A 26,390-nucleotide genomic window follows, 5' to 3' on the forward strand; every position below is an offset into this window, starting at 1 on the left:
TCTCTCGGATAAATGCATCCCAAGCTGGGAATCGGTCATGTAGCTCTCTTCTGAACCCTCATATTCTTTTCCTTGTGGCTCAACAGCATTAGAACCTGACAACTTGGAATGAAGCGTTACGATGCTACTTCGCACACAACACAACCTCAGCTTTGCCCCCGGAGGGACACAACAGGAACTGGGAACTTCGGGCCCTTCCCTAACAAAAATGGTCTTTTTCTCGGTTTCTCTACAATACCAAATCAAGACTCCTGCTCATCCAGTCCTTCATTGTGGCATCTGAGCTGCATTAATAGAAGGAGTAATTGCTGCTGGTTGACATATCACGCTGTGCTGCTTTTCTGGTTCATTTCCAGTTGCATATCACAATTAAAGAAGCTAACAATGCATTGGGGGGCATTCCTACAATTAGGTTCCTGCAGGTCAGTCAAATACTGCTCACTCCCAAAAGGGCTATACAGAAAGGTGTTGGCACTCTAAAGGGGACACAGCTGAGGATGAATTGTGTGTGAAGCTGTACTGACCACAGCCCTGTGAAATTTCCAGGTTTGTGGGCTGTTTGTTCTTGCCACCCTAATATTCTTTGCAGGGATTTGTGGGGAGGCTTAACTCAGCATTTCCTGGTTTGCTAACGTTTTGAGTCTGGGGCTTTGACGTTCCAAGTCCCATGGGGGAGCAGAGAGCCCCGTTATGCAGCAAAGACCGATTGTTTTGGGGAGTAGATTCTCAAGAGTGGCATCGGCACAGCAGAGATTCAAGAGCAGGACAGAGAAGACAGTGGGAATGAATCATGAAGTCATCCTGCAAAATTAGGCGCAATGACGTAAGGGAGCTCTTCTTGTGCACGCAAGGCACATTTTCTCAGCCGGACCTGCCCAAGAGCCCAGCCAGGATGTTTTCATTTCAGGACATGCTCATCAGCCTCCCATTGGCAGAAGACAGCTACTGATGGCATTAGAACTACCACCTTTATTTAGGTGGTAGTTCTAATGCAGGGGTCGGCAACCTTTCAGAAGTGGTGTGCCGAGTCTTCATTTATTCACTCTAATTTAAGGTTTCGTGTGCCAGTCATACATTTTAACGTTTTTAGAAGGTCTCTTTCTGTAAGTCTATAATATATAACTAAACTATTGTTGTATGTAAAGTAAATAAGGTTTTTAAAATGTATAAGAAGCTTCATTTAAAATTAAATTCAAATGCAGAGCCCCCCGGGCCGGTGGCCAGGCCCCGGGCAGTGTGAGTGCCGCTGAAAATCAGCTCATGTGCTGCCTTCGGCACTTGTGCCATAGGTTGCCTACCCCTGTTCTAATGCATCCGACGAAGTGGGTATTCACCCACGAAAGCTCATGCTCCAATACGTCTGTTAGTCTATAAGATGCCACAGGACTCTTTGCTGCTTTTACACCTTTATTTAGTGGCTCTTCTAAATGACCCCCAGTGAAGCTGAGGCTGAGTGGCTGTGCTCTTCCAATGGACATGGATACAAAAGAGAATAAAGCACAAGCCAGCCGTCGCTTTAAAATCCTGTTTATTGGAACACACATACATCCTTTCCCCACCCCGTTTCAGGGCTTGGAATCCATGCAGTACCCATAATATGACAAAAGAAACAGGGTATTGATATAAAGGGGTCACTTACTCTTCAAATTAAAAAAATATTTAATACTGTATTAGGCAAGTAATACACCAAAAGACATTGGAACTGTACAGTCTCTCTGATATTGCACTTCCAAACAGCACATTATGAGTATAGGTCATTCCAGCCATCTATAAATACCACACCAGAAACAGGGGCCACACAAGGCAAAAGTGGCACGAGGAGACAGAGATCCTACCCTACAAGGAAGAAATGGAAAAAGTCAAGAGCCTCCTGCACCAATTGCTACCTAACCTCAGAGGGGCAGGTAGCGGGCGCTCCCGGTGCACCCATGGCTGGGGCAGGCGTGGCCATTTCCTGGGCACCTAAGCAGGAAAGGGGAGTGGTGAAATCATCAGGTGTTTGAACGTCTAATGTGTCACGTGCACTTCTAGAGCATACGTGGCTGGAGAGGGAGGCATGGGGGCAGCTCCCTGCCTCCCCCTCACAACCCATTGCAGATCGGCTTGGTGCCTCGAATCCTCAGGGTGCTCTCAGCACCAGCTCAGTTCTCTCTCTCTCTCACACACACACACACACCTCAGTGTGTACACCTGGCCTAGTCACTAAGCTCACCTCTCTGTGACGGGCAGCCCCCTCTCTGCACCAGCACAGATCCCCTTCCCTCCAGGCAGCACAGTGGCTTGGTGCTGAAGCCCAGTGTCTTCCCCAGCCCACGGGCTGTCCTGGCAGAAGCTCCTAGCCGCAAGGCCCGGCACCACGGCTCGTGTATTATAGAGAAGGGGGATTTGCTCTCATTCTCTGGGCAGAGGGCTCCTTGGCTCCATGGTGCCTGCGGTGAGGAGACGCTGGCACGGCTGCTCTCAGCTATATCGGCAAAACGAAACAGACACAGAAACAAAGTGGACAAATCTTGCAGACCGGCCTCAAGGCATCTCTGGCCCTCACACAGGGCTGGGCCCTGCTGATGGAAACACGGCACGGCCAGTTGACCACGTCTGCAACAGAGAGGTGCCCTGTACCACTCTTGGAGGAGCCTATGTCCATGAGGCAGGTGAGGAGGGCTGCAAAGCCACAGAGGATACCAGGATCTAGGGGCACCCAAGAGGAGACCGGGAGGGGGCGGGGTTGGGTACAAGCAGGAGGCGGCGAGAGTCCTTGTCGGTCCACGTGGCCTGTAGCATCTGGTCTTTGGAGCGGAGGAGCAGACGTGGTCTGGATTCTGGCCTAGTCCCGGAAGGCAGCCAGCATGTACCCGTACAGGTAGTGGGAATGTGCTGCAAGACAAAGCACCAGAGGCCCTGTGAGCATGAGAGGACGTGACACAGAGCTGCAGCAGCTTCCTCTTGCTTTCCTCTGGGGGCTGGAGCAGCTAGGGCTTACCTTGGAGCAGGGCAGGGGGTTAGCAACCCCTCTGGCTTATCTATCTCAGGGACTTCGATAGCTCCCGTTGCCATAGGGTCTGAGCATTCCTTGTAATCTTTACAGTCTTTACCCTCAAATTCTGCTGGGAGCCAGGGCAGGGCTATTGCCCCATTGCACAGATGGGGACTGAGGCCCAAAGAGGCTAAGTAACTTGCCCAAGGTCACACAGGGAATCTGTGGCAGAGCCAGGAATTGACCCTGGGTCTCTGGCTAAAACCCTAATCACTAGGCTGCTCTTCTTCCATTCCAGTGGGGCCCTCCCAAATCAGGAGGTGGAGGCAGCTCCAGGACAGAGACCAGGCCAGCTGGTTGGGCTGATCAGGGACAGTCCCCGAGGGGCAGGAACCAGATCTGCCTATGTCTCTGGACAGCCCCTAGCACAGAAGGACCCTGGTCTGTAGGCACCACTGCAGTACAGAGAGTAAACAACCAGCTGGGAGGGCAACAGGAGCATCCTCTAGGGGGTGCAGTGTTTCCATCAGCCAGAGATGCCCCTGCTGTACAATGCATTGATCGGCGCCTGGAGCAGGATCAGGGACAGTCCCATGTCCTGACAGGCTGTGATGCAGGAGAATGCAAGAGCCCTGTGATCCATTCCGCTTCATGGCAGCACATCCCCATGAGCCCCAAGGGGAGAGCTCTGGGCCTGCCCTTGCCCCCCTGCTCAGCCCCTCCCCACTCACCAGCTCTCAGTGAAGATCACCTGGAGCAATCCAGCAAGCGAGTGAGCAGAGGGGAGCAGAGACCTGGGAGTTAATGGGAAGGGGTGCACTCTAGACATGCTGGTTACAGTAATTGCCTCAGGGACAGACAGGTCCCCAAGGCCAATGCAGGCCCAATGCAGGCCCAGTCACTCTGCGCCACCCTCAATGGCCCTCTGTAGCCTCACACTGAACATCATCCTCCCCAGGGTCCATGGGCAGGCACCTGCCCTGCAGGGCCTTCACGTCAGACGTGTCAGCCCCCTCTGTACTCTTCCCACTGGTGCAGGCCCGCCAGGTGCCTGTGCTCCAGTTCCATGTACTGTGCCCATTCTAGCACCTTCCGGCCAGCAATGCCAAGCACGGTCAATGAATTCACATGCAGCAGGGGAGAATCTTACTGAGGTTAAAAGTGCTTTGGAGAGGGGACGTGCTGATGAACAGAACTGCTCCATGGCGGATTGATGCCAGCGCTCTGTGCAAGCAGGCGAAGTGATGGGCCCCAAGTCACACAGCAAAGACATTGCCAGGAACAGAGCCCGAGAGCCCTGACTCTAAGCCCAAGCTCCAACCACTGGGACGTACCCTGTGCGTTACTCTGTCAAATCCCCGTGAAGCCTAGGGTGGAATGTGGCCTCCTTTGCTGGGGTAAACCAGCACAGACCACTGATTGCAACGGAGCTAGTTTACATCAGCAGAGGACGCGCTGTAGAGGATTATGAAACATCTTTCCTGCAATGACATTGGCGTGTCTCTGCAAGCATTGTGGGGCTATATCTGCGGTTGTCTCTACATCCATCCACAGCAGATCAGAAGAGGATCCTTAGTTAGAATTACATGTTCAGAAAGCAGCATCCCATTAAAACTGACTGCAGAGGTACTGGCCCTCCTCTTAGCCAGTACCCTCCCCACTTTTCTCTTTATTCCCTGTTGCACACTGTCTGAACACTAGACTGGGACAAGGTGGGTGAGGGAATATTTTCTCTTGGACCAACTTCTGTGGATAGAAGGGACACGCTTCACTGAGCTCTTCTTCAGATCTGGAGTTAGCTAAGCAGGAGTGTCGAAGGGAGACCAAGTCAGGACACTAACCTGCCATATGCAAACTCACTAATGAGCAGGAGACAGCCCTTGGTGATGCTGTGACAGTTTGTACTCTTATGTTCACCCTTTTTTACAAGTCTATGATAAATTTTGTACAAAGTATGCCTTAATGAGGCATCATTTAAAAACTCATAATCTGCTGAACATTATTGTCCCAGCAAAATATATGCAGCAACACTGTATATAAAGTTATAAAACTCTACTGTATAAGGCATGTGCTAAGTCTGGGGAAACAGCCTCAGACCAGTTCCCCAGAGACAAAAGGATAGCTCACACCTCTGCCAGGTGCCAACATAATTAAATGGACTATCACCTGGTTAAATGGCCACTCCTTGGCAGGAAAAAGGGTGCGAGCGAAAAATTTACAAAAATTGGCAAAGGAACAGACTTGTTGTTGTCTGATCCCCAGCTGGAGAGGATTCTCAGAGAGGAGGGAAAGATATAAAAATGAGGAACAGAGGCCCCAAATCACCTCTTTCCCCTCATCTCTAGTCACAGCATCAACAATGTTTGAAAGACAACGGACACATCACTGAACGGGGGGAGACGTCCTGGCTGAAAGATCCAGCCAAACTGGTGTAAGCAAATGGTGAGAAAAACCCTTTGCTTTGAAGTCACTTAGCTTGTTAAGGCAGGTATTAGTTTGTGGTTTTCCTTTTATTTCTGTGTAACCAATTCTGACTAATATGCCTCATTACTTGTAATCACTTAAAATCCATCTTTCTGTACTTGATAAGCTTGTTTTATTGTTTTAGCTAAACCAGCGTGTGTTTGGATTGAAGTGTTTGGGAACCTCCATTTGAGACAAAAGGATTTGTGCATCTCATTTTTTATTAACGAAATGACGGCCTTTCTATGAGCGTGTATTGTCCAGAAGGAAAGAGCAGGACAAGATGCACATTTCTGGGAACTAGTGTGGGACTACGACCTTGCTGGTGTCACTCTGGAATATAATTCAGGCATGGCTAGAAGCCCTCACATAATTCAGCTGGGATGGATTTTTCATGCTGTAGGCTATGTGAGAGCAGGCCAAGAGCGGTTCTCCCAGCAAAGCCGTGTAAAAGGCACCCCAGGTTGGAGAGTTAAGGGGACACAGCTGCCCAACAGCCCAGATTGTACCCTGGGGAAGGTCACAGTGATGCTCTCCAAAGGCGCGAGCAACAGAAGCAACAGCTGAGACAAGCTTCGTGTCGCTCAAAAGCTTGTCCCTTCCACCAACAGAAGTTGGTCCAATAAAAGTTATTTCCTCACCCACCTTGTCTTCGCTCTTATCCTCTGTGAACACCAGACTATGAGCTCTCTGGGCCAGGGGCTGCCTTTGCAGCATTTGTTTCTACGGGGCCTAGGGCACCAAGGGATCCCCAACCGGGGTCTTTAAGCCCTGCAATAACAATGAGAAGCTGTTTACTTCTGAAGCTCCAAAGGACAGTCCTGGGGAAATCAGGAAACCCTGCTGCCGTGCTAATGACCTCATCCCCTCTGGAACCTCTAGAGGTGAGCTGGCTTGGAGCGCCTTCCCAGGGAGAGAGGCGGAGAGGAGGACAGAGGCATAGCTGTGCCAGCAAGAGGAATCCAGCAGTAGAGGGCTGCACTGGGTCTTTCCTTGGGCTCGACGAGTAGACCCCCTGCCAGCTGTTTGGAGTATTGCCATTTCAGCTACTGTACCTTGATCTTTCTTAAACTTACCCACAGTCTGGGCTGATTCCCATTAGAGAATGACCCTCAGCAGGAATACGTTCGAACTGTGGAGGGCTCCAATCTTTGCGGCCCAGATGCACCAACTGCAAGCCAGTCAGAGTAAAACACAAAGCATGCGATTAGGGACCTTGGGGTGCCCTGGCCTAGCTCAGAATTAACCCTCAGCTGCCCACGGGCCTGGCTCCAGCTGGGCTGTTATTCGGAAGGGACAGGAGTTAGTTGTGTGGACTCGGAAGGCCTGCAGTATTTCGGTTAATAAGCCTTAATGAGTGGCTGGTGCTGTACAGCAGGGTGTGTGCATTGCTGTCACACAACGAGAGTGAGAGTTCCCCGGCGATGTCTCAGGGAGGCCAGAAGCAGGCTCATTTGGTGTAACCCATACTTGGAGAGGGGAAGGAGTACGCTACACCAGCTCAGATTCCCTATAGCCTTCCCTAGGCTTGTTCAGGCTCTTCTCTGAATCTGACCCAGGACGTCTGAACTATTCCGCTTCTTGGGACATCATCTAGTTTTCTCCTTTGTGAAGCCTGCCCCTGCAGAATGCTTCTCTTGGGCTTTATTCCCTCTGCAGTGTGCATTCCTGTGTCACCAACTCTCACGATCTTATCCTGAGTATCCCACTACTCGGGGGTTATCTGAAAGCCCCAGCTCCCGGAGTCCCCTGATTAGGTAAGAGTCTCTGTGACTCCTAAGTAAGTTTCTAACCCACATGGTTGAAGAGAAACGCTTGGATGCATAAGCGCTGACTCTGTGGGTGCTCCGGAGCTAGAGCACCTATTGGGAAAAAATGGTGGGTGCTGCCCCCTATCAACGCCTCTCCCTCCCCACAGCGCCTCTTGGCCCCTGGCGTGCCCCGCCAATCAGCATCTCCCCATCCCTTGCAGCACCTCCCGCCCACCACGAACAGCTGTTTCGCGGTGTCAGGAAGCGCTGTGGGGAGGAGCGAGGGCACAGCGTGCTCAGGGGAGGGGGTGGCACTGCATATGGAAGATGCAGGGTTGGGGTGGGAAGAGGCGGGGAGGGGAGGAGCGGGGGTGGAAGAAGCAGGGCGGGGGTGGGGCATCAGAGGAAGCGGTGGAGTGGGAATGGGGCCTGGGCGGAGCTGGGTGGGGAACACCCCCCCCACCAGCAGATTACAAACTCGGTGCCTATGCTTAGACATGTGAGCTGAGCGCAGCCCAAAGGCTCAGAAACCAGAAGTCAAAGACAATGAGCCCAACAGACTTTTTTTTTTTTTTTTTTAATTTCAACCTTGTGACTTTTTAGGCCAATCTCCTGCTTTGGGGGGGGGGGGGGGCCTGACTAAACATTTTGGAATGGCTGGGAATGCCAGGGAGGCGGGGCTCAGCGGACGTCCAGGCTTCAGTCACAGGACACGCTGGCAGCTCGAGCAGACACACCTGAGCTAGCTTTGATCGAGCGCTGCAGCATGGGCCAGCCCCGTGAGGCACTACCCAGGCTCCAGCCAGGCTGGGACAGCCCCCACTGAAGTGCGCCCAGCCATGGCTTTGCTGCTTTTGGTCCTGCAGTTAGCTGGGTCAGTGCTAGCGCAGGTAGGTCCACCGGAGCCGAAGTGGTACCTTGTGATTGCAGCCTAGCCATCCCCAAAGAGTAACCAGTGGAGAATGGATCATTGCTCGCCGGCTCACGCTTCCGGCTGACCTCAGCTTCACAATCCCAAGGAGAGAACGGAGTTAGGATGGGCACCAGGGCTTGGGTGCCACCTCTCCCAGTTCTGTCACCAGAAATATATGGGCTGGATGCTGGAATCCCTGGGAGAAGCTCTCTGGCCTGTGTGGTGCGGGAGGCCAGAGTGGATGATCAGTATTGTCCTTCCTGTCTATGAATCGACGAAATGCTGCTGATGCAGGCTTGGAAATTGCTACTGCCCTACGGCAAATGGCCTTGGATGCTGTCCGGGTCCTGAGCATCAGCAGCAGGAACGTCGATGCTGAACCGAAAAGTAGTACATAATAGCAACATGGAATGAACAGAAAATGAGCTGCGGAGAGGTACCGCACTGTCCCCCTCTGTCTCCCTCGGACAGCAGCTGGGCTAAAGGATACATCAGAGCTTGGATCGTAGCTCAGATACTTTGCTCTGTGGCTCGCCCAGGCTTCCTGAGGATGTTGTCTGGCCCTGGTGACTCATGTTTTGATATTATGGTGACAGACCTGTGATAGACAGACAGCTAGGGAGCTTGGTGTTTCACCTCCTCGTTGCCCTTTCATTAAGAGGCTCAGGGAAGAGACTGCAGGGCCCCCCATTCACTGCCTAGGAGGTGTCCCCCCCCAGCACCCTCCATGGTGGGTGCAGATGTGCAATCTGCTATCTCCTCATCCACCTTGACTGCTCCCTTCCCCCCCGTACGGGGCGCCAGGGCCTTCTACTTCTCATGCATCTGAAGGATTTATTCTCTCTGTATCTCAGGCTAATCTCCAAGTTTAGCCCAGCTATCTCAATCCTCCTCTCAGACTCCCTTGGGCTGCATTGCCCTGTTGTGGAGGGCAGCTTTCACCCAGGACAATCACTGGGGCAATGACTTCTAGCTCACACTGGGTTTCTCTCTTGCCTGTCTTCAGCATGGGACCCTCTGTGCACCTCGTATGGGCTGCGGAGACACCGCTGTGCTGGTGGATTCTAATGCCCTCACTTCCACTCCAGCCAGCTGCAATCAGCTTCTGTCTTTGCTGGCTAAGATTCTGCCCCCACACCCCGCTCCACCTCCCAGGGCAAAGGAACTACGGGGAACAGTTGGATCTCAGGGCTTCCGCTACAGGCATTCAAAAATTAGGAGACTAAAGGGAACTGGTCCTGCTTTGTCTGCCTATAAGGGCATCAGACATGCTCGGGCCAGAGTGAGGAGAGACTGCAGGACAGGACTGTGGGAGGTAAGGTAAACGTTCCCAGCAGGTAATTTCGAAAACGCTTTAATAACTCATCCCTAGCTGTGACACCGTCCCTTCCTCTCCCAGGGATCATGGGGGGCTAGGCACTGTGCCAGCACCGCACACAGCACACACATGCTAGCTGCTTGCCCAGGACAGCAGATGCCGGTCTGAGAGGTGTCTGCTCTGCAAAGAAGCCCCTGGGGAGTTGAGGTTGGAGGGCCCATGTCCTACCTTCTGGTGGCATTTTCTTCAGCGGGGCTGAGGGGGGCGGCAAGGGCACCAAGGCGGTCGCTCGGAATCCGGCGGGGAGCGTCTCGGCTGAGCCGCTGAGCATGTCGATGCTGTGAACATCTCGAGGGCGAAAGCGCTTTCTCCAGGACGGAGTTCGCCGGAAGGCCTTGTCCTCGCCCTGCAAGGGAATGGCTGGTTACACCTTTCACAGCCAGACGCGCAGCACCGCGCACAGCGGGCTCTGACACCACTTGGGGTGGGGGTCTGGGGGGGGGGGGCACGGACACAGGCCTGCAGCACAGTGTGTGGTGGTGGGATCAGACACTGCCTGCGACACAGGATGTGTGTAGGGAGGGGAGGGGGCTCAGACATGCCTGCTGCACAGTGCGGGGAGGGGAGGGATAGGGGGGATGGCAGGGAGGGCTCAGCCATGCAGCTCGGGTACCGACGCCGCCATTCTATCAGTAGCACCCGCTTCCCCCCATCCTCCATTCACAGCCCCCTGGAAGGTTCTCTGGCCAGCTGGCCCTTCCCTGTCACTAGCCCATGCTGAACGGCCCCCACGTGGGGCAGCTGAACTACCATCGCCGTGGGCTCAGCCATGCGTTACGCAAACAAAAGGGCCACAAACAGCCACGTGGCGGCGTGTGACACCAACCCGGCCCAGCCATGACTCCCGGACAACAAAGGGCTCATCTACAAGGAAAATTATCCCAGATTAATTAAACGTGTGAATTTAAACATGATCAAGCCCGTGTGGACACTCCCATGCAGAATAAAAGTGGCTTGTCTACACAAACTGGGACACTCAAGAAAGTGAATCCTAATTAACTTTTAAAAGTGCATTCGTTAACAGCATTAAACCTCTGTGTGAACACTCTCATTCAGAATTAAAGTGGCCTTGGAACTGAATTACATGAAAGAGAATTAAGGTCACTTTAATTCTGAATGAGAGCATCCATGTAGGGGTTAATGTGATTTAACTAATCCACTTTAAAAATTAATTTTCCACTTAGACAAGCCCTTAATTCAGTTTAACATAAGAACAGCCATATTGGGTCAGATCAAAGGTCCATCCAGCCCAGTATCCTGTCTGCCGACAGTGGCCAATGCCAGGTGTCTCAGACAGAGGGTGTGAACCTAACAGGTAGTGATCAAGTGATCTCTCTCCTGCCATCCATCTCCACCCTCTGACAAACAGAGGCTAGGGACACCATTCCTTACCCATGCCGGCTAATAGCCATTAATGGACTTAACCTCCATGAATTTATCTAGTTCTCTTTTAAACCCTGTTAATAGTCCTAGCCTTCACAACCTCCTCAGGCAAGGAGTTCCACAGGTTGACTGTGCACTGTGTGAAGAAGAACTTCCTTTTATTTGTTTTAAACCTGCTGCCCATTAATTTCATTTGGTGACCCCTAGTTCTTATATTATGGGAACAAGTAAATAACTTTTCCTTATCCACTTTCTCCACACCACTCATGATTTTATATACCTCTATCATATCCCTGTGACAAAGTGGGGCTGTTCTTAATGTTTCCTCTGAATACTGTGTGGGTGCCTCAGTTTCTGGTCGACACTCTGTCTCCGTGGCAACTAATGGCCCGGGCCCTTCCCCCCTGCAAGGGGATGCTAAAGGTGTTGGAGAACAAAGAGATCAGGTGACCTCCTGGCCCGAGAAAGAGACAAAGGCCAGAAAGGAGGGGCTGGAGGGGGTTTCAGTCTGGAGCTGGCTGGGGACTGGAAGTGAGGGCAAACGGGGTTGTCTGCCTTGCTGGGCCCCAGAATGGACCTGGCTGAGGGGTTCCGTTCTCTGTACCTACAAGCTCTGTTTTAGACCATGTTCCTGACATCTAATAAACCTCTGTTTTACTGGCTGGCTAAGAGTCACGTCTGACTGCGAAGCAAAGTGGGGGCGCATGCAGGACCCTCTGGCTTCCCCAGGACCCCGCCTGGGCGGTCTCACTGTGGGAAGCGCACGGAGGGACATATGCTGAATGCTTCAAGGAGAGACCCAGGAAGGTGAAGCTGTGTGAGCTTCTTGTCCTGAAGACAGTCTGCTCCATGGGAGAGGAGGCTCCCCAAAGTCCTGACTGGCTTTGTGGGGAGCAGTTCCAAAGCATCGCCCAGGGACTCCGTGACAATCCCCCCTTAATCTCCTCTTTTCCAAGCTGAAAAGTCCTAGCCTCTTTAATCTCTCCTCATATGGGACCCGTTCCAAACCCCTAGTCATTTTAGTTGCCCTTTTCTGAACTTTTTCTAATGCCAGTATATCTTTTTTGAGATGAGGAGACCGCATCTGTACGCAGTATTCAAGATGTGGGCATACCATGGATTTACATAAGGGCAATAAATATTCTCCGTCTTGTTCTCTATCCCTTTTTTAATGATTCCTAACATCCTGTTTGCTTTTTTGACTGTCACTGCACACTGTGTGGACGTCTTCAGAGAACTATCCACGATGACTCCAAGATCTCTTTCCTGATTAGTTGTAGCTAAATTAGCCCCCATCATATTGTATGTATAGTTGGGGTTATTTTTTCCAATGTGCATTACTTTACATTTGTCCACATTAAATTTCATTTGCCGTTTGGTTGCCCAATCACTTAGTTTTGTGAGATCTTTTTGAAATTCTTCACAGTCAGCTTTGGTTTTAACTATCTTGAGCAGTTTAGTATCGTCTGCAAACTTTGCCACCTGACTGTTTACCCCTTTCTCCAGATCATTTATGAATAAGTTCAATAGGATTGGTCCTAGGACTGACCCTTGGGGAACACCACTAGTTACCCCTCTCCATTCTGAGAATTTACCATTTATTCCTACCCTTCGTTCCCTGTCTTTTAACCAGTTCTCAATCCACGAAAGGCTCTTCCCTTTTATCCAATGACAACTTAATTTACATAAGAGCCTTTGGTGAGGGACCTTGTCAAAGGCTTTCTGGAAATCTAAATACACTATGTCCACTGGATCCCCCTTGTCCACATGTTTGTTGACCCCTTCAAAGAACTCTAATAAATTAGTAAGATATGATTTCCCTTTATAGAAACATGTTGACTTTTGCCCAACAAGTTATGTTCTTTTATGTGTCTGACAATTTTATTCTTTACTATTGTTTCAACTAATTTGCCCAGTACTGACGTTAGACTTACCGGTCTGTAATTGCCGGGGTCACCTCTAGAGCCCTTTTTAAACAGCTTAATGAGGTAGAACATGGGATCTGACTGTCTAAAATCAGGAATGGAGCATGCCAGGCCTTAGCTTGTGCCTTTTACTGAACACATGAAACAGAGGGGCCTGTGCGGGTAGAGTGTTGCTGGAGAGAGAGGCCTGTTCCAACTCTCAGCATCCCTGTTCGCTGGTTGGAATGGCGGATGTTCATTTATAACAGAGTAGGCTTTTCATATGTGTATTTTAAATTACACGCTGGTCACCTACCGGCTGACTTTCAAAAGCACAAATTGCATTTAGGCACCTAACTCCCCTTGACTTTGAGAGTTAAGCACCCAGCTGCCAGCTGTGCCTCCAGAAATCTTCCTGGAGTGGCGGGATGGCTGCTTTTTTTATTCTGTATCAATCTATGTAAATACATAGAATATCTCCCATTGTCCCTGGGCTGCCACTAAACCTGGTCACCTTGGAAGTCGTTTGTCAAACAGGTGCAGTGCAAAATGGCCGTGACTTACTTAGATTGTCAGCTCTGTGGGGCAGGGACTGTCTTTGTGTTGTGTGTCTGTACAGTGCCTAGCACAATGGGGTCCTGGTCCATGGCTGGGGCTCTTAGGTGCTACCATAACACAAATAATCAATGATAATAATCATCACTGAGGGTGCCTGAGGTGGAGGTGCTGGGGCTTCTACAAAACTGCTGTGGCTATCATATCTCAAGTCTGCAACCTAGTCCTCGCTGTGCCGTATCTTTCCTGCCACGGCCATGGCACAGCTCACTTTTTGTGGAGGAAGACTTCCAACTGACCCATCCCTAGCAGGATACCCCATATAATCCAGTTGTTTCCTGGGAACAAGCAGGTACTTTGTGTAATTTACTAGGAATCTTGTAACTCCACCACCCTGCTGGTGGGAAGGACAGACCCCCCTAGATCCCTTCCAAAGCCAGTGGGGATGTATATTGTTCTCATGGAGGAATATGCCCAATTCACATAAGTGCACTGCTGCATGTGTTTGCTACAAGGAGATGGTGCCAACACTTGCGCAAAGGGCAGCACTTTGCCATGGCTGCTCCTTCAGTAAGAACCTGAGAAACATCTGGCAATTGCTGCGCACCAAGAGATCAGCATTCCCAGGCTGTTCTGTAGGGGGCAGGGGTCACCTCTTTGAGGAGACTGTCTCACGGTCACCTCCCTCCCATTTGCAATTGCCTGTTCCCATCCCCACTGCCATTCGGGAGTCCGTAACATCTCTGTAGCAAACGCTGGCTCGACAAGCTGTGCTGGCAAAGAACGCCCATGCTTTCAGTTGTCTTCACTGCAATGCTGGACACACACCCTTACAGAACAGCAAGCCGCAAGGATGAGCCAACCCCACAGGACCAGCCAGCTCTTGCAGACTGTAAGAGACCTCCTCAAACAGACTCAGCATCCAGCTATGTCCTAGTCTGCCCTGAGGTAGCCGATATGCTGATCAGGCCCGTCCATACTGGATGTCTCCTGGTTGACCCGAGCCACTGCTTGAAAGCTGCTCTGTTGCTTTTTCATCACTGATTAAAGCAGAGGAGGCTGAGGCCAGAATTTTCAGGACAGTCTCTCTCGCACTGAGGCACCTACATAAGCAGTCAGATTTTCAGAAGGGCTCAGCAAGGGGCGGCGGGAGGTGGGGGGCATGTTGGGTGCTGAGATCTTTGGAAAATCTGGCCCTCAGTGCCGAGAACAGAAAGAGAAAGTGCAACAGAAACCCAGTGGCTGCATACCTGTGATAACAATAGTGACCCGCTTGCCTCTCTCAAAAGCATTGGCGGATGTGCGAAGCGTTATTATGCATTATCCTAAGCTACTGGTGGATCGAAAGGAACAGAGTGCAGGTAGTGAGTGGCTGACAGACTTTATGGGATTTAGTCACGTGCCATCAGGCTTGATGGCTCAAAATTCTGAACTTGGAAGGTGCCCCACCTCATCACCAACCTACAGTCCCATCCCAAGCACGGAGAATTCAGGCAGCACTGGTAGTGCATTGACTAGCTGTGCCTGCATACAGCGCTCAGCACGGCCTGTAGAGCGGCTGGTGCTGCCTGACGCTGGGCACAGGATGGAAACAAAATCCCCAGCACTGTGTTGCTGATGTCCAAATAGTTCTTTGTCTCCTCCCCCACGCAGTAGAAATGTGTCGGTTTTTATCTTGTGTGTTAGTGACTGCTGCTCCCTCAGAACGTCACCACATCTGCAGCGTTTAAAGAGACCCTGCACATTCTTTTAACACAGGTTTGTATTTATTGATAGAATCATACACTGATCACGGTACATGAACCAGCTGGGACAGCGACTCACAATACGTACAAAGTTACACGTCAGGGAGCGAACGGGCAGACTCAGCACGGAAACCTCTTCAAATTACAGAGCATCAAAAACACACTTACAGCTGAGCTGGCCCGAGCCCCTTGTTAGCCACCTTCTGCAGCCCCCTGGCTCTTACCAGCTTTAGATGGGAGGTAAAAGATAACCCTAAAGCTAATTCTGCTCTAAAATCAGAGGAGAGCCAGCGGAGTCACTGGGAGCTGCCCCACACCTCTTGGGATTTGGCCCATAGAAAATGAAGTTAGAAAAGACCCATTAGATTTCATCAAGTCTATTCCCGAATGCAGGACTGTCCCCAACAGCACATTCTGCAGGGCTTTGGCTAGTACATGCTTAAATTATTCAAGTGCTACTGCTCCCCCCACTTCCCTAGAGGGCTGACACCACAACCTGAACACATGCTAGTTGGTGAGCCTGTTTCCCTCAACAAAGAGAAGAGCCAAGGTGTGGCTGGCACTGACGCCTGCAGCTACAGAAATAATGCCAGAGTCTTGGTACCTTAGAAAACAGGCCGGTTTTCCTATTGCAGAAACGGATCCTCCCCCCTGCTTGTGAGCAGCAGCCATCAATGCCCAGGGCTCAGTGTATACATTTCCTCAACCAACACCCCCCCGCCTCGAGTGTAACCAAGGTAGTTCAGGCTGTGCAGGGGTTTGAGCATTGCTGTCCTCTCCCGTAGGGGGTGACAAAATCAATTCTTACAAGGCCAGTCTAGCTGTCGTATCCCCTCCAACCCTCTGCCGCGTTGTCTATTTCTCATCCTACAGAAGGGACCCACATCTTTTCAATTCCCCAGCACGCCTCAGTCACAAGATAGTACTTTGTACTCACATCGTCCAGCCTTCTGTCCGTGCCCAAGGCAAGCAGATTGTTGAATTCTCTCTCCATCACCTGCCGTGCCTGAAAATAACATCAAATGAGTAACACCGTGTCCCTGGGGAATGGCTGACACTAACACAGGAGCGCCATGCACTTGGACAGATCGAAGTGTCCAACTACCATTGCAAGGAGGAAAGGACAGGTCCCTCCAAAAGCTGCAGGGCTGCCAGGTGACACACAGAGCTGAAGCTGGCTGGCTGGATCTTGCTACTCTAAAACAGATCCTTGACACGGTGTGAACAATATCAAACCCTCCAGTATCAATGGAAAAAGCAGAGTCCAGTCAGGAGGAACTACTGCATTTCAAGGCAGAGTCGTTTGGACGACTCTCTCTTTGTGTTCTGTGAAACCGCAAGGAGTACACACCAGCACCTCGATACCAAGGTGATGGATGCCTTAGAAATACTTAAGTGGATGAGAGAATGGAGACAGATAGACAGACCGATAATATGCAATAGTCTGGCAGGCCCATGGTGGAAATGTTCTCCTTACCTGGGTATTCTGAGTGGGTATTTGTAGTACAAGTGCCAGACTATTATGGTCAAAATTTTCATCCAAAGCTAGAAGTGCTCCATGGACTCCACTCTCGATGAGGTTATTTGCATACTCCCTAAGCCCAATAGACTGGATCCAGTGCATGACCTGATCATTGGTCCAGACCAAAACATCTGGAAGACAGCAGGGTCAGACATTCAGTACACACTAGACCTTGAGTTAGATCAATTTTCAGGTATCTCTTGGTCCCTGCTGAACCTTGAGCACTGCCTGTCCCTGTGGCAGGGTGACAATATGACAGAACACAGTGTGTTGCCTGTATAATAGCTCAGTGGTTTGAGCATTGGCCTGTTAAACCCAGGTTTGAGCGTTCAATTCTTGAGGTGGCCATTTAGGGAACTGAGATTAAAAAAAACTGTCTGGGGATTGGTCCTGCTTTGAGCAGGGGGTTGGACTAGACGACTTCCTGAGGTCTCTTCCAACTCTAATCTTCTATGATTCTCTGCACATGGTGTACTGTGACCTCCCTGTACAATTCCAGCCCCCTGTCTTTAGCAGTGAAAGCAGATAGGTGCAGATGCTTGGGGAGGAGTTGGAAACCCCTTCAGCTTAGAAACAATGCTACTCAGAGAGCCAAGTTCTCTGGCTGAAATCCTGGCAACCTCCCTGCCCCAACCCCGAATTCAACAGGGCCAGGATTTCACCCTTTTTTGATTTATTTACCTTGCCAAGCAAAGATAGCTATCTATAAGCCTGGGTAGATCTGCTGATGCAAGGAGGAATATTGGTGCATTTTATATTGCCTATTTGAGATCTCTGTGGTGATCACAATATTTTAATTTTCCCAGTTCTGTTCAAGAGAGTTGAAAATACTGACCCACTTGACACAGAAACCTCCAATTCCCTGTGGAAACTAAATTCACTGTGGGGGCAGGCATTCTTTAAGTCAAATACAGTCATCAAATGGGCTCTCCAGTTAAGTTCAACCAATTCTTCATTCGAGTCCAACTGCAATACAGCTGCTAGTGGGGGCTCTTTATATCCTCAGGGCTTCTCTGCTCTTGCCATTCATCTTCCACCTGCTGTCAGAATTCCTTGTTTGTTCAAATGAACGCAATCTGACCAACAGGATCAGGACTTCAAAGGGGACCGAGAAGGAACCGGTAAAATGACTCTGCTTCCAAGCAAGTATTCTGCAGAGAGCAGAACTTATTAATAAGTCACAATTTGCCTACAGCTACTCCATGGATATGTGAGAAGCCAATTTCCTCTATATGTTGAGGGGGGAATGGCTAGTGACTGTATGATATCGGTTGGGAAGTGTTGCCTTTTGGATTAAAAAACAAAGGAAGGGAAATAGAAGAAGGCGGGATCACTTCTGCTGTCATTTTCCCTGAGACACAAGCCGCTCTTTTAAATTGTTACTGACCTTTGATTTCGTGCTGGGTTTCCTCTCGCCGCCTCTGAAGCTCCTTGCGGTCATAATTTAACCTCTTCAGGCACATGATGCCATACTGGAGGCTGGTGCTGGGAAAACACAATACATGCTCAACGCTCAGGACAGGATACACTAAGACAAGAGATGGAGGCGTTTGCTTCTCAGCGAGGTTCACAACTCGGCGGAGGGAAGCTCCGAGAAAAGGTTGAACCTTGTTATTGAAACTCCCTAAAGAGAAACTCTCAAGCCAAAACCAGCATAGTGGAGAAGGTCAAAGACATTAGCACTGAGAGAAACCCTTCCAGCTAGCTCACCTGCCAGAGTCCTTGTACTCTACAGGGCCAGCTCTAGCGCCCAGATCCTCAAAGGTATGTAGGCAGCTAACAGCCCTTGATTTTAATGGTAGTTAGGAATCTAAATACTTTGGATCTGGGCCTAGGGGTTTGCTGTCCCTAGGCTGGGATATGTCTGTCCCATTCAGTCCTGTATTCATATGCATTATCAGCTGTACTGGGGCATTCAGCCTCCACCTGTTCTGCCTGCATGGGAGGACATGGATCCAAACTCACCAACTCAAGCCCTCTGACAGGTCAGAACTCTCTTGCCTGCGAATTCAATAGCTTCGGGCTTCCTGGTTGCTAGCTGGAGCAGGGGTTCCTGAAGTGTCAGGGAGTCCCAATGCTGCGCAGGGCCCAGGAACCTGCACTTCGCTCACTGGCAAGGATCAAGAGATGTCGTACTGTCCTTGTTGAGGAGGTTGCGGTGGGGCTTTCTGAAGACCTACCACGCATCCAACTCCCATTCCTGGGAGCAGGGGACACAACCCAGCTCTCAGCCAGCGCACTGCAGAGCTGCACCCCAGGGGGCTGTCCAGGAGGGACGCAGCCCCAGAGAGCAAGAATTCCTCCTGCAGTGCCTTAGCGTGTTGGGGAGCTCGCCCGCTGGGACACACCATCAGGGGCTGCAGCACACGGTCCTCACCCCACGTGCCATAACAGGCTGGCGTTAGGGACGGGAGGTCATGGCCTTGCCTCTTCCTCGCCCCCAGTGGTGCACAAAGGGAGCCAGGCCTGCACTGACTGCCCTCACGTGTGTGTGTGTGTGGGGGGGGGGGGGGGGGGGATGCTCCCTGTCCCCAACCACACACTTGTGGTTAAGCTCCTGTCAGGACAGCCCGGCTGCAGTTCCCCAGTGAAGTCTTTGTGACCCATATGCTGCCTCTTATGTCCAGGTGCAAGGCCCTGGAGCTCTTCTCCGACTCCCCGGGGACAGGCTCTGCCCACGGTAGTGACCCCCTGGTGACATGCCTGGGGAGGGCAGAGGGAGGAACGCCACAGGAAGGTCTATCAGCTGCAGATCCACGCAGCACTCTCAACCCTCCAGGGCTTCAGGATCTCCCCATATGTGGTCTGCAAGCTGATCCGGTGCAGCAGTGACAGCAAACTCTTGTCTAGGAACTCCCACTCTACAGCCGACAGTAGCGACCCCAACTGCAACCCCAGTATTCTTACACCCCCTCCCCCTCAATACAAGGTCAGAGAAATGGATGAGCTGCTTCCATGACTGCTCCAGCAGGTGAAAAAAGGGTGGGACAGACAGATGAGCAGGAGGGGCCTTTTACCTTTGTGGTTTGGGATGTTCTACTCCTGGGTCAAAAATTGCACTACCCCTTGTGGTTGACCTGGATTGAGTGCTTCTGTGCCATGCAACCACCTACACTGGGGATCTGCACAGGGAATTTCATGAAGGAGAACATCAGCCTTTCTAAGTTGTTCCAGATCATCCAGTTTGAACCTGAATAACTCTTCCTCCAAAGCCAGTGTCTGAGAATGCTCAGCCACACCAGCTGGGTCTGGCTAAAATCTGGGGAGAATCCCACTTAGGAACCCTTGAAATCACAAGACCTACAGCCCCCATGTGCTATTCTGTTTGCAACAGGCCTTCTCCTTTACTGCTCAGGAAGGGACCCAATACTCTTAACACCTTCCAAGGAAGACCAGCTCACCGATGGAAGCTGTCGACCATTTTTAGGTGCACTCTGAGATCTTTCTTAGTCAGGTGGTCCAGCATCCGAGCATCAACGAGACACTCCATGAAGTAGCTGCGATACTGCAGAAGCCCCAGACTAGGCAGCCATTCATTCCCAATCCATTCATGGTTCATGTCCCCATAGGCCAGTGTCTGTGAAAGCAAAGGGAAAAGCGTGGATACATGACGGCTCTCAGCAGTGCTGCAGACACAGCTTTCCAGGGGACTCAATGGTGGCACTTTAGGGCACGTTGGTGCAAGATGTTTTTTCAAAGCTCTTGCATTTAGAAGAAGTTGGCTGATTTTCAGCCAACTTGATTTTATTGGGAATTTTGCTTTTGCAATTGTCTGTCCAATTACTAATAAATTGTGTTTAGATAAATTAATAACTTGAGTCAGTGCATCTCTGTCTGAGTAGACATGTTGCAGATTAGAGAAATACAGATGAAAAGCCTGTATAAAAAGTTATATTTATAATGCCCCAACCCTGGATGGATTGATGGAAGAAGGGACCCTTGTATCCCAAAGCATGACCCTCCCTGGTCTGAGCTAAGGGACCCAGCTCTGTTAGCCACGGCTGAAGCTAGCGCTGGTCAGGAAAAGGCTCTCTCTCTCTCAAACTGGGACAAAAAATTTAATCTCAAAACATTTTGTTTCAATTTTGACCTATTTTTTTTTTTACTTTTTAAACCTTAAATTAACTTAAATTTCAGAACAAAAAGTCACTTCAAACCAAAAAATGGTACTTGTGCATCTCAAAAAAAGTCAAAATGAGACATTCCAGCAATTTTGAAACTTTTTTTTCCTCAACTAATTTTTCAGAACGGGAAATTCGTTGACATTCACCCTTTCCTGCACACAGTTAGGTTTCAATAAAATGGCATTTTTCGATGAAAAAAAATATTTTGTCGAAAAAATCCTGACTAATTCTAGCTGCAGCAAACTCTTCAACCTCTATATATGCCTCAGCCACCACTAGAGGGTGACAGTGTCACGCTGAGTGGGCATGGGATACATTGTTATTATTAAGTGTAACCAGTTTAATACTTGCCTACAGTATCTCACACAGATGTTGTGAGGCTTAATTAACGTTTGCAATATTTAGACGAATTATGTTATATGAATCAAAATTAAAACCAGCGGTCAAAAATTTTCCTCTCTCAATATTTTGTTACTTAAATTTCATAATGTAAATGTTATACTGGTAATAGGGCAACTCAGAGAATTTGCTGAGAAAAGCTCAGTGGCTCAGCATTCCCCGATGCCCGTAACAGCTGGGAGTGCTCAGCACTTCTCCGGATCAAGCCCCACGTCTGGAAGTAAGGCAGAAATGTAGACAGTTAAATGTAAATCAGGAAGGAGAAGAGAAAGGGCCTCGTGCTCCACTGCCCTGCCCCTGGTGCGGTTACCGACACCAGTCTCAAGTCAGTTTAAATGCCTCGACATGGCAGATCAGCACCCCCTTTGCACCAGGTGCAGGGCAATCGAGGATCAGGCCCAAATGATACTATCATTAACTCCAACCACATCAGCAAGTGAGTAGGACTCACACGGGTGGGTAGGCCCTGGAGGGCTACATGTGGTATATAAACCCCTGGTTTTTTATCTTTGACAGGAAGCACTGTCCCATCTCTACGTACAGGCCACCCAGAGGATTCAGGGGGCCTGGGGCAAAGCAATTTCGGGGGCCCCTTCCATAAAAAAAAGTTGCAATACTATAGAATACTATATTCTCATGGGGGCCCCTGCAGGGTCCAGGGCAAATTGCCCCACTTGGCCCCCCCTCTGGGCAGCCCTCTCTATGTATCCCTAAAACAGACCCTGTTTCAATACTGGGAGTGGGGGCAGTGTCGTCTTCCTACCAGGAAAGGCAATTTGCTTGGCATCAGTTCAGTGTTTCTTCATTCCCCCACCTCTACCCCCCTTTATAAATGGCTACTTCCTTCCCTCACGGGGTAATGAGGCGGTTAGCTTATGCTGCCAGATGTGCGGCACTACAGCTGTTCTCAGGATCTTTATTACTGTTGCTAATGGAGGGTTTTACTCTTTTCTCGTGGAAAGGATAGTCGTGCGCTGAACAGAACAGAGATGTCTTGTCTTTGGCTATAAAGCCAGTGACGCATTTGACAGGCCTGGCTGATCAAACAGAACAGACAAGGGGCTGAGGTTACTAAGGACGGTGGGGAGAGAGGAGGGATTGTATCACTGCAGGAACACGGCTACACTGCCTGCCCTATGGTTTTTATGAAGTCCATGGAAGGGAAGTCCTGGCTAATATGCTCTAGGGGCGCCCAGATGATCAGAACCGGAATCCAGATCCGGACTCAAATCAGAGCTCCCCGGAAGCTGGGGGTGGGGGAATGATTTGGGCCCAACCAGCTCATTCTATCATCTAGTCATTTGCCAGCTTTATTAACCGACTGTGGGGTGGACGGACGATAACCGGTGACCCCAGGACATGCCATGTATGGGGAGATGAGATCACAAGCATTTTTACTAGAAATAAGTCCCCAATTTTAGAAAACCATTTCCAGGCAGCAGGGAACCCAGGGCTGAGAGTTACTATCATTTTTGCCGCCCCAAGCAAAAAAAAAAAAGCCGTTTGGACTGTGCCGCCCCAAGAATGGCCAGAATGCCGCCCCTTAGCATGTGCCGCCCCAGGCACGTGCTTCCTCCGCTGGTGCCAGGAGCCGGCCCTGCACGAACCGCTTTTAGCCATGGATTTTCCACGCCTTGGAAATGGCGAAGGCCCCTGTCCCAACATGCCAAACCTCAGCCTAGGCTGTCACCTGAAGTACACAAACTCAGAAATTGTGTGCTGTGTTAGTTCTGGGGACATCTAAAACAGGAGTCAAAAGAAACATGGCATTCCACCCCAGCCAGCAATGAAAGAGCCATGTTCCTGGTGCGGGAGCGTGGAGGCTGGCTAATACATGTTATTGGTTGGTGACAGGCAAGAGATGAAGCTCCAGCTCTGTGAACATTATCCCCGCTATAAAATGAGACAAAGGAGGAGTCAACAAACCACAAGAGAAAATAAGGTTTTTCCCTGGCCTTTGAGTGTTCTCTGCTGCTGCCTTCACCAACCTTCCAGTGACGTCCCTTTGGGGCAGGGTTTAAGGGGGGAAAGGGCGGGGCTAAATGTTGAATAATTGTCCGAGGGAGTGGCCTGCATGGAAACGGAGTGATGTGATTGGACACACACAGTGTCACTAAGGCGTTCAATTTGCAAGAGGGTTGTGTGAGATTCTCTGGGCAGAGGCCCTGCTCCTGAGCCCGCTCGCCTAGCTAACAGACATGGAAAGAGATGACATGGAGGATCTCACCTGTGCCCAGCTGCCCTCCTCTGTGTCCTAATTGTAACAAATGTAGCATGTCAACAAAAACAACAGGTAAAGTCAGTACCTCTGCCACGGGGGGGCGGGATCACGCCCTTCAAACATAAACAGAACAGAACACACGTATCTGAAAGGTGATACATTGCGGTCAGAGGAAAGGCACTAGAACTAGAGCGACTCAGTGTCCTTTGCGAGAGTCCTGACCTGAGTCAGCCAGACAGGAAATGGGAATGCCCACTTCATATGCAACTCAGGAGCATGTCTCTCTCAGCTAGAGAGCAAGCGAGCACTGGTGCAATCCTGATCCTGCATGAATCAAAGGGAATTTTACCACTGACTTCGATAGGGCCAGGTTTTCACCCCAGGTATCATCCACAGTGCTGCTATGCTCCAGGAGTCCTGTTCTCCCCAGCACAGTTACTTCAGGCTTGGAGACTGGCACAGATGCCTCTAGAGCACATGCTCTTTGTGACAAGCAGATGTAGCACTGGGCAGAGATGCCAGGCTGAGAGCCTCCATTTCCCAAAGAACAGACACAAGTCAGGCAGCGGCAGTGCAAGCTTCCATCACATTGCCCAGCCAGCTTGCTCCATTCGTGACCTGGACACTATGCCGGTGACCCACACTCAACACCTGCAGGGCCAACGCAGGCCGATTAACATCCCTTGTGAGGGCAGGCTTTGTGATGTGGACACCTGGCCACTAAAAAAGAGACTGAGATCCCTAAAATCCTAGCCCCATTGAAATAAATTGAAGTTTGGCCAATGACTTGGGGCGGGGAGGGGTATCAGGATTTCACATTCTGGGCTGGTTTCTCTGCACCTTCTTGATATCAATGGGTCTTTTTTTTTTTTTTTTTTTTTTTTTTTTACTAGAGGTGGACAGAGAGAGACCGTCATCATGGTCTCAGCAAAACCAGCAGGACCTTGAAAAAGGAACACACATTTCTTACTAGGGGGAATAAAAAAGCAGCTGTAGAAACTGCCAAGTTATTAAAAGCTGAAAAGCAGCTTCTAAGCATGCGTAAATCATTTTCCAAAAGGCAGCTTGCTATGACTGCATGAGATACAGATCCCTTTCCATTCAACTGGATTGAGATTTCAGCACTAGCACTCCTTCAGGGTTACACGTGGTAACTGACATGCGATTCAGATGGGAGACGGGATTAGACACAAGAAACTAACCGTTTTGGTGGAAGTTGCCATGTTCTCCATCTCCTCATGTGTGAGCCAGACATTTCCGGAGGACTAGAGGGAAAAGGTCAGACAGGTCGATCAGAGAAAGGTCAACGGCACATTACAACGGGAGCACAACCGTCCGCTCAAAATTCTTAGTGAAGCTAGTTCAGCTAGAGATGGTATTTCAGGTTCTACAGTGGATTACAATGAGACATATACAGACTTTATGGCTGGATTCTTCTCTCCCACTGGTTTCACACCAGGAATTTCTGCTCATTTACACCAGACTCAGATCAGAATCTGGTTCTGTTTATCTACATCTAAAGGACACTGGTGGATTCCTCACATTCCTGTAAAGAGACACACTTTCAGCTTCCATGAAACTCACCTAGGGCTCCTTACGTTGGTAAAAGAGATAAGAAGTGTGACAGTATAGAATGATGAGCGGTGCTGAGAACGGTGCACCCAGCCACCCCATTCCAAGAACAAAGAGCACATTTAAAATGGATAAAATGCAGTAGTATTTCACACCATGAGTATTTAATTAGTGGAATTTGTTGCTCTGGAATACCAGTGAGGGGGAAAGATGGTGACCTACTTGTAACTGTTGTTCTTTGAGATGTGATGCAGATGTGTCTGCTACTTAGATGTGTGAGTTCCCAGAGCACTGGAGTCGGAGAACTTTGCCTCGCAGTACCCATGAGGCAGCGCTCAGCCGCTGCCCTAGCCACAGAAGGGCAAGACCACCCTGACCCTCTCAGTTCCTTTGCAGCAAATGTCAGAAGCACAGACTCCAATGCAAAGGGGACAGAGGGTGGGCCGTGGAATACACGTCCGCCTTACACCTCGAAGAACAACAGGTACAGGGTAGGTGACTGTTTTTACTTCTTTGAGTAGATGACATTTCTAAGTGACATTCCTATATTGGACATTGGCAGGGCTGCCACTTGGTCCTCTGTGCATGCATCTACCAATCACTGCTGCGCCCAAATCAGATGCAAACTTTGGGAAGGCAATCCTGCAGTCCTTGTTTAAACAGACTCCGAGCTCCACCTCCCACACATCCCACGCGGGAGTCACCTAAGTAGAATACACAGTTGCTTCATGGCCAGAGTGTATACTCCCAAAGAATGTAAAGTAGCCTGGGGGGGGGAGGGGGCTTTAAAAGAGTGCAGGGTTTCATCTTTTTTTGTGAAAATAAAACCTGGCCCTCAGACAGCAGCTTATGCGCATTCTCCTGAGGGAAGCCTGCCCAAGGTAGCGCCCATCTGTCTTTGGAGGTTCTGATATGCCTGAAAGTCCTTGGGTCCTGATGGAGGGGAAGATTCCAGCAGGGGAGAGTCATCCAAGGCAGTTCACTGCATCAGCAACAAGTCTTGTTCTGGCACCATAAGATCTGGTTGGAATAACCCGAGTACAGGAGGACGGGCTCAGCAGTCACCGGCTGCTGAGATGGTTTGACAGATGGAGCCACCATTGGGACTGGTGATCTTACTCCGGAGCAGGTCGAAGAGCGAGACCTTAGGGACCGAGGAACATCCCAAGGAGTCTAAAGACGACACTGGGCATAGGGATAAAGCATTGGTGGCCAGTAGGCACTAGGCCAAGTGCCCCTTCTTGACTGTGGTACAGATGCCAATCTCGGTACCAATGGTGAGCCGCAGGCAATCTCTGGTGCATATTTGATGACGAGGGAGGAGATGACCCTGACCTGGATATTGAGGAGTCCCAGAGGGTCTCTAGTGACAACAGGGGAGCCAGCACCGACAGGGCAAACGAACAGTCAGATCTGTCTGAAGCCCCATACGGGGGCAGTATCGGTGATGAAGAGGAATGGGGGATTGGCACTGGTGGCACTGAAT

At 50.2% G+C, this 26,390-nt stretch overlaps 1 protein-coding gene across 1 annotated transcript in view; it reads right to left on the reverse strand.

Annotated features, from left to right (window-relative positions):
• Nucleotides 1-1,517: 1,517 nt before the first annotated feature.
• Nucleotides 1,518-26,390, reverse strand: part of PPFIA4 (PTPRF interacting protein alpha 4) — a 190,259-nt gene continuing 165,386 nt past the window's right edge. The window contains exons 23-31 of the mRNA XM_039537315.1: nucleotides 24,535-24,597; nucleotides 23,339-23,365; nucleotides 19,990-20,165; nucleotides 17,976-18,073; nucleotides 16,544-16,719; nucleotides 16,004-16,072; nucleotides 9,648-9,825; nucleotides 6,514-6,608; nucleotides 1,518-2,874 (exon numbers count right to left, since the gene is read on the reverse strand). Of these exons, the coding sequence (XP_039393249.1) occupies nucleotides 6,550-6,608; nucleotides 9,648-9,825; nucleotides 16,004-16,072; nucleotides 16,544-16,719; nucleotides 17,976-18,073; nucleotides 19,990-20,165; nucleotides 23,339-23,365; nucleotides 24,535-24,597 (846 nt within the window). The 3' untranslated portion in view covers nucleotides 1,518-2,874; nucleotides 6,514-6,549. The remainder of the gene's footprint in view (nucleotides 2,875-6,513; nucleotides 6,609-9,647; nucleotides 9,826-16,003; nucleotides 16,073-16,543; nucleotides 16,720-17,975; nucleotides 18,074-19,989; nucleotides 20,166-23,338; nucleotides 23,366-24,534; nucleotides 24,598-26,390) is intronic.

Source organism: Mauremys reevesii, linkage group 4, assembly GCF_016161935.1.
Source record: "Mauremys reevesii isolate NIE-2019 linkage group 4, ASM1616193v1, whole genome shotgun sequence".
Taxonomy (NCBI): Eukaryota; Metazoa; Chordata; order Testudines; family Geoemydidae; genus Mauremys; species Mauremys reevesii.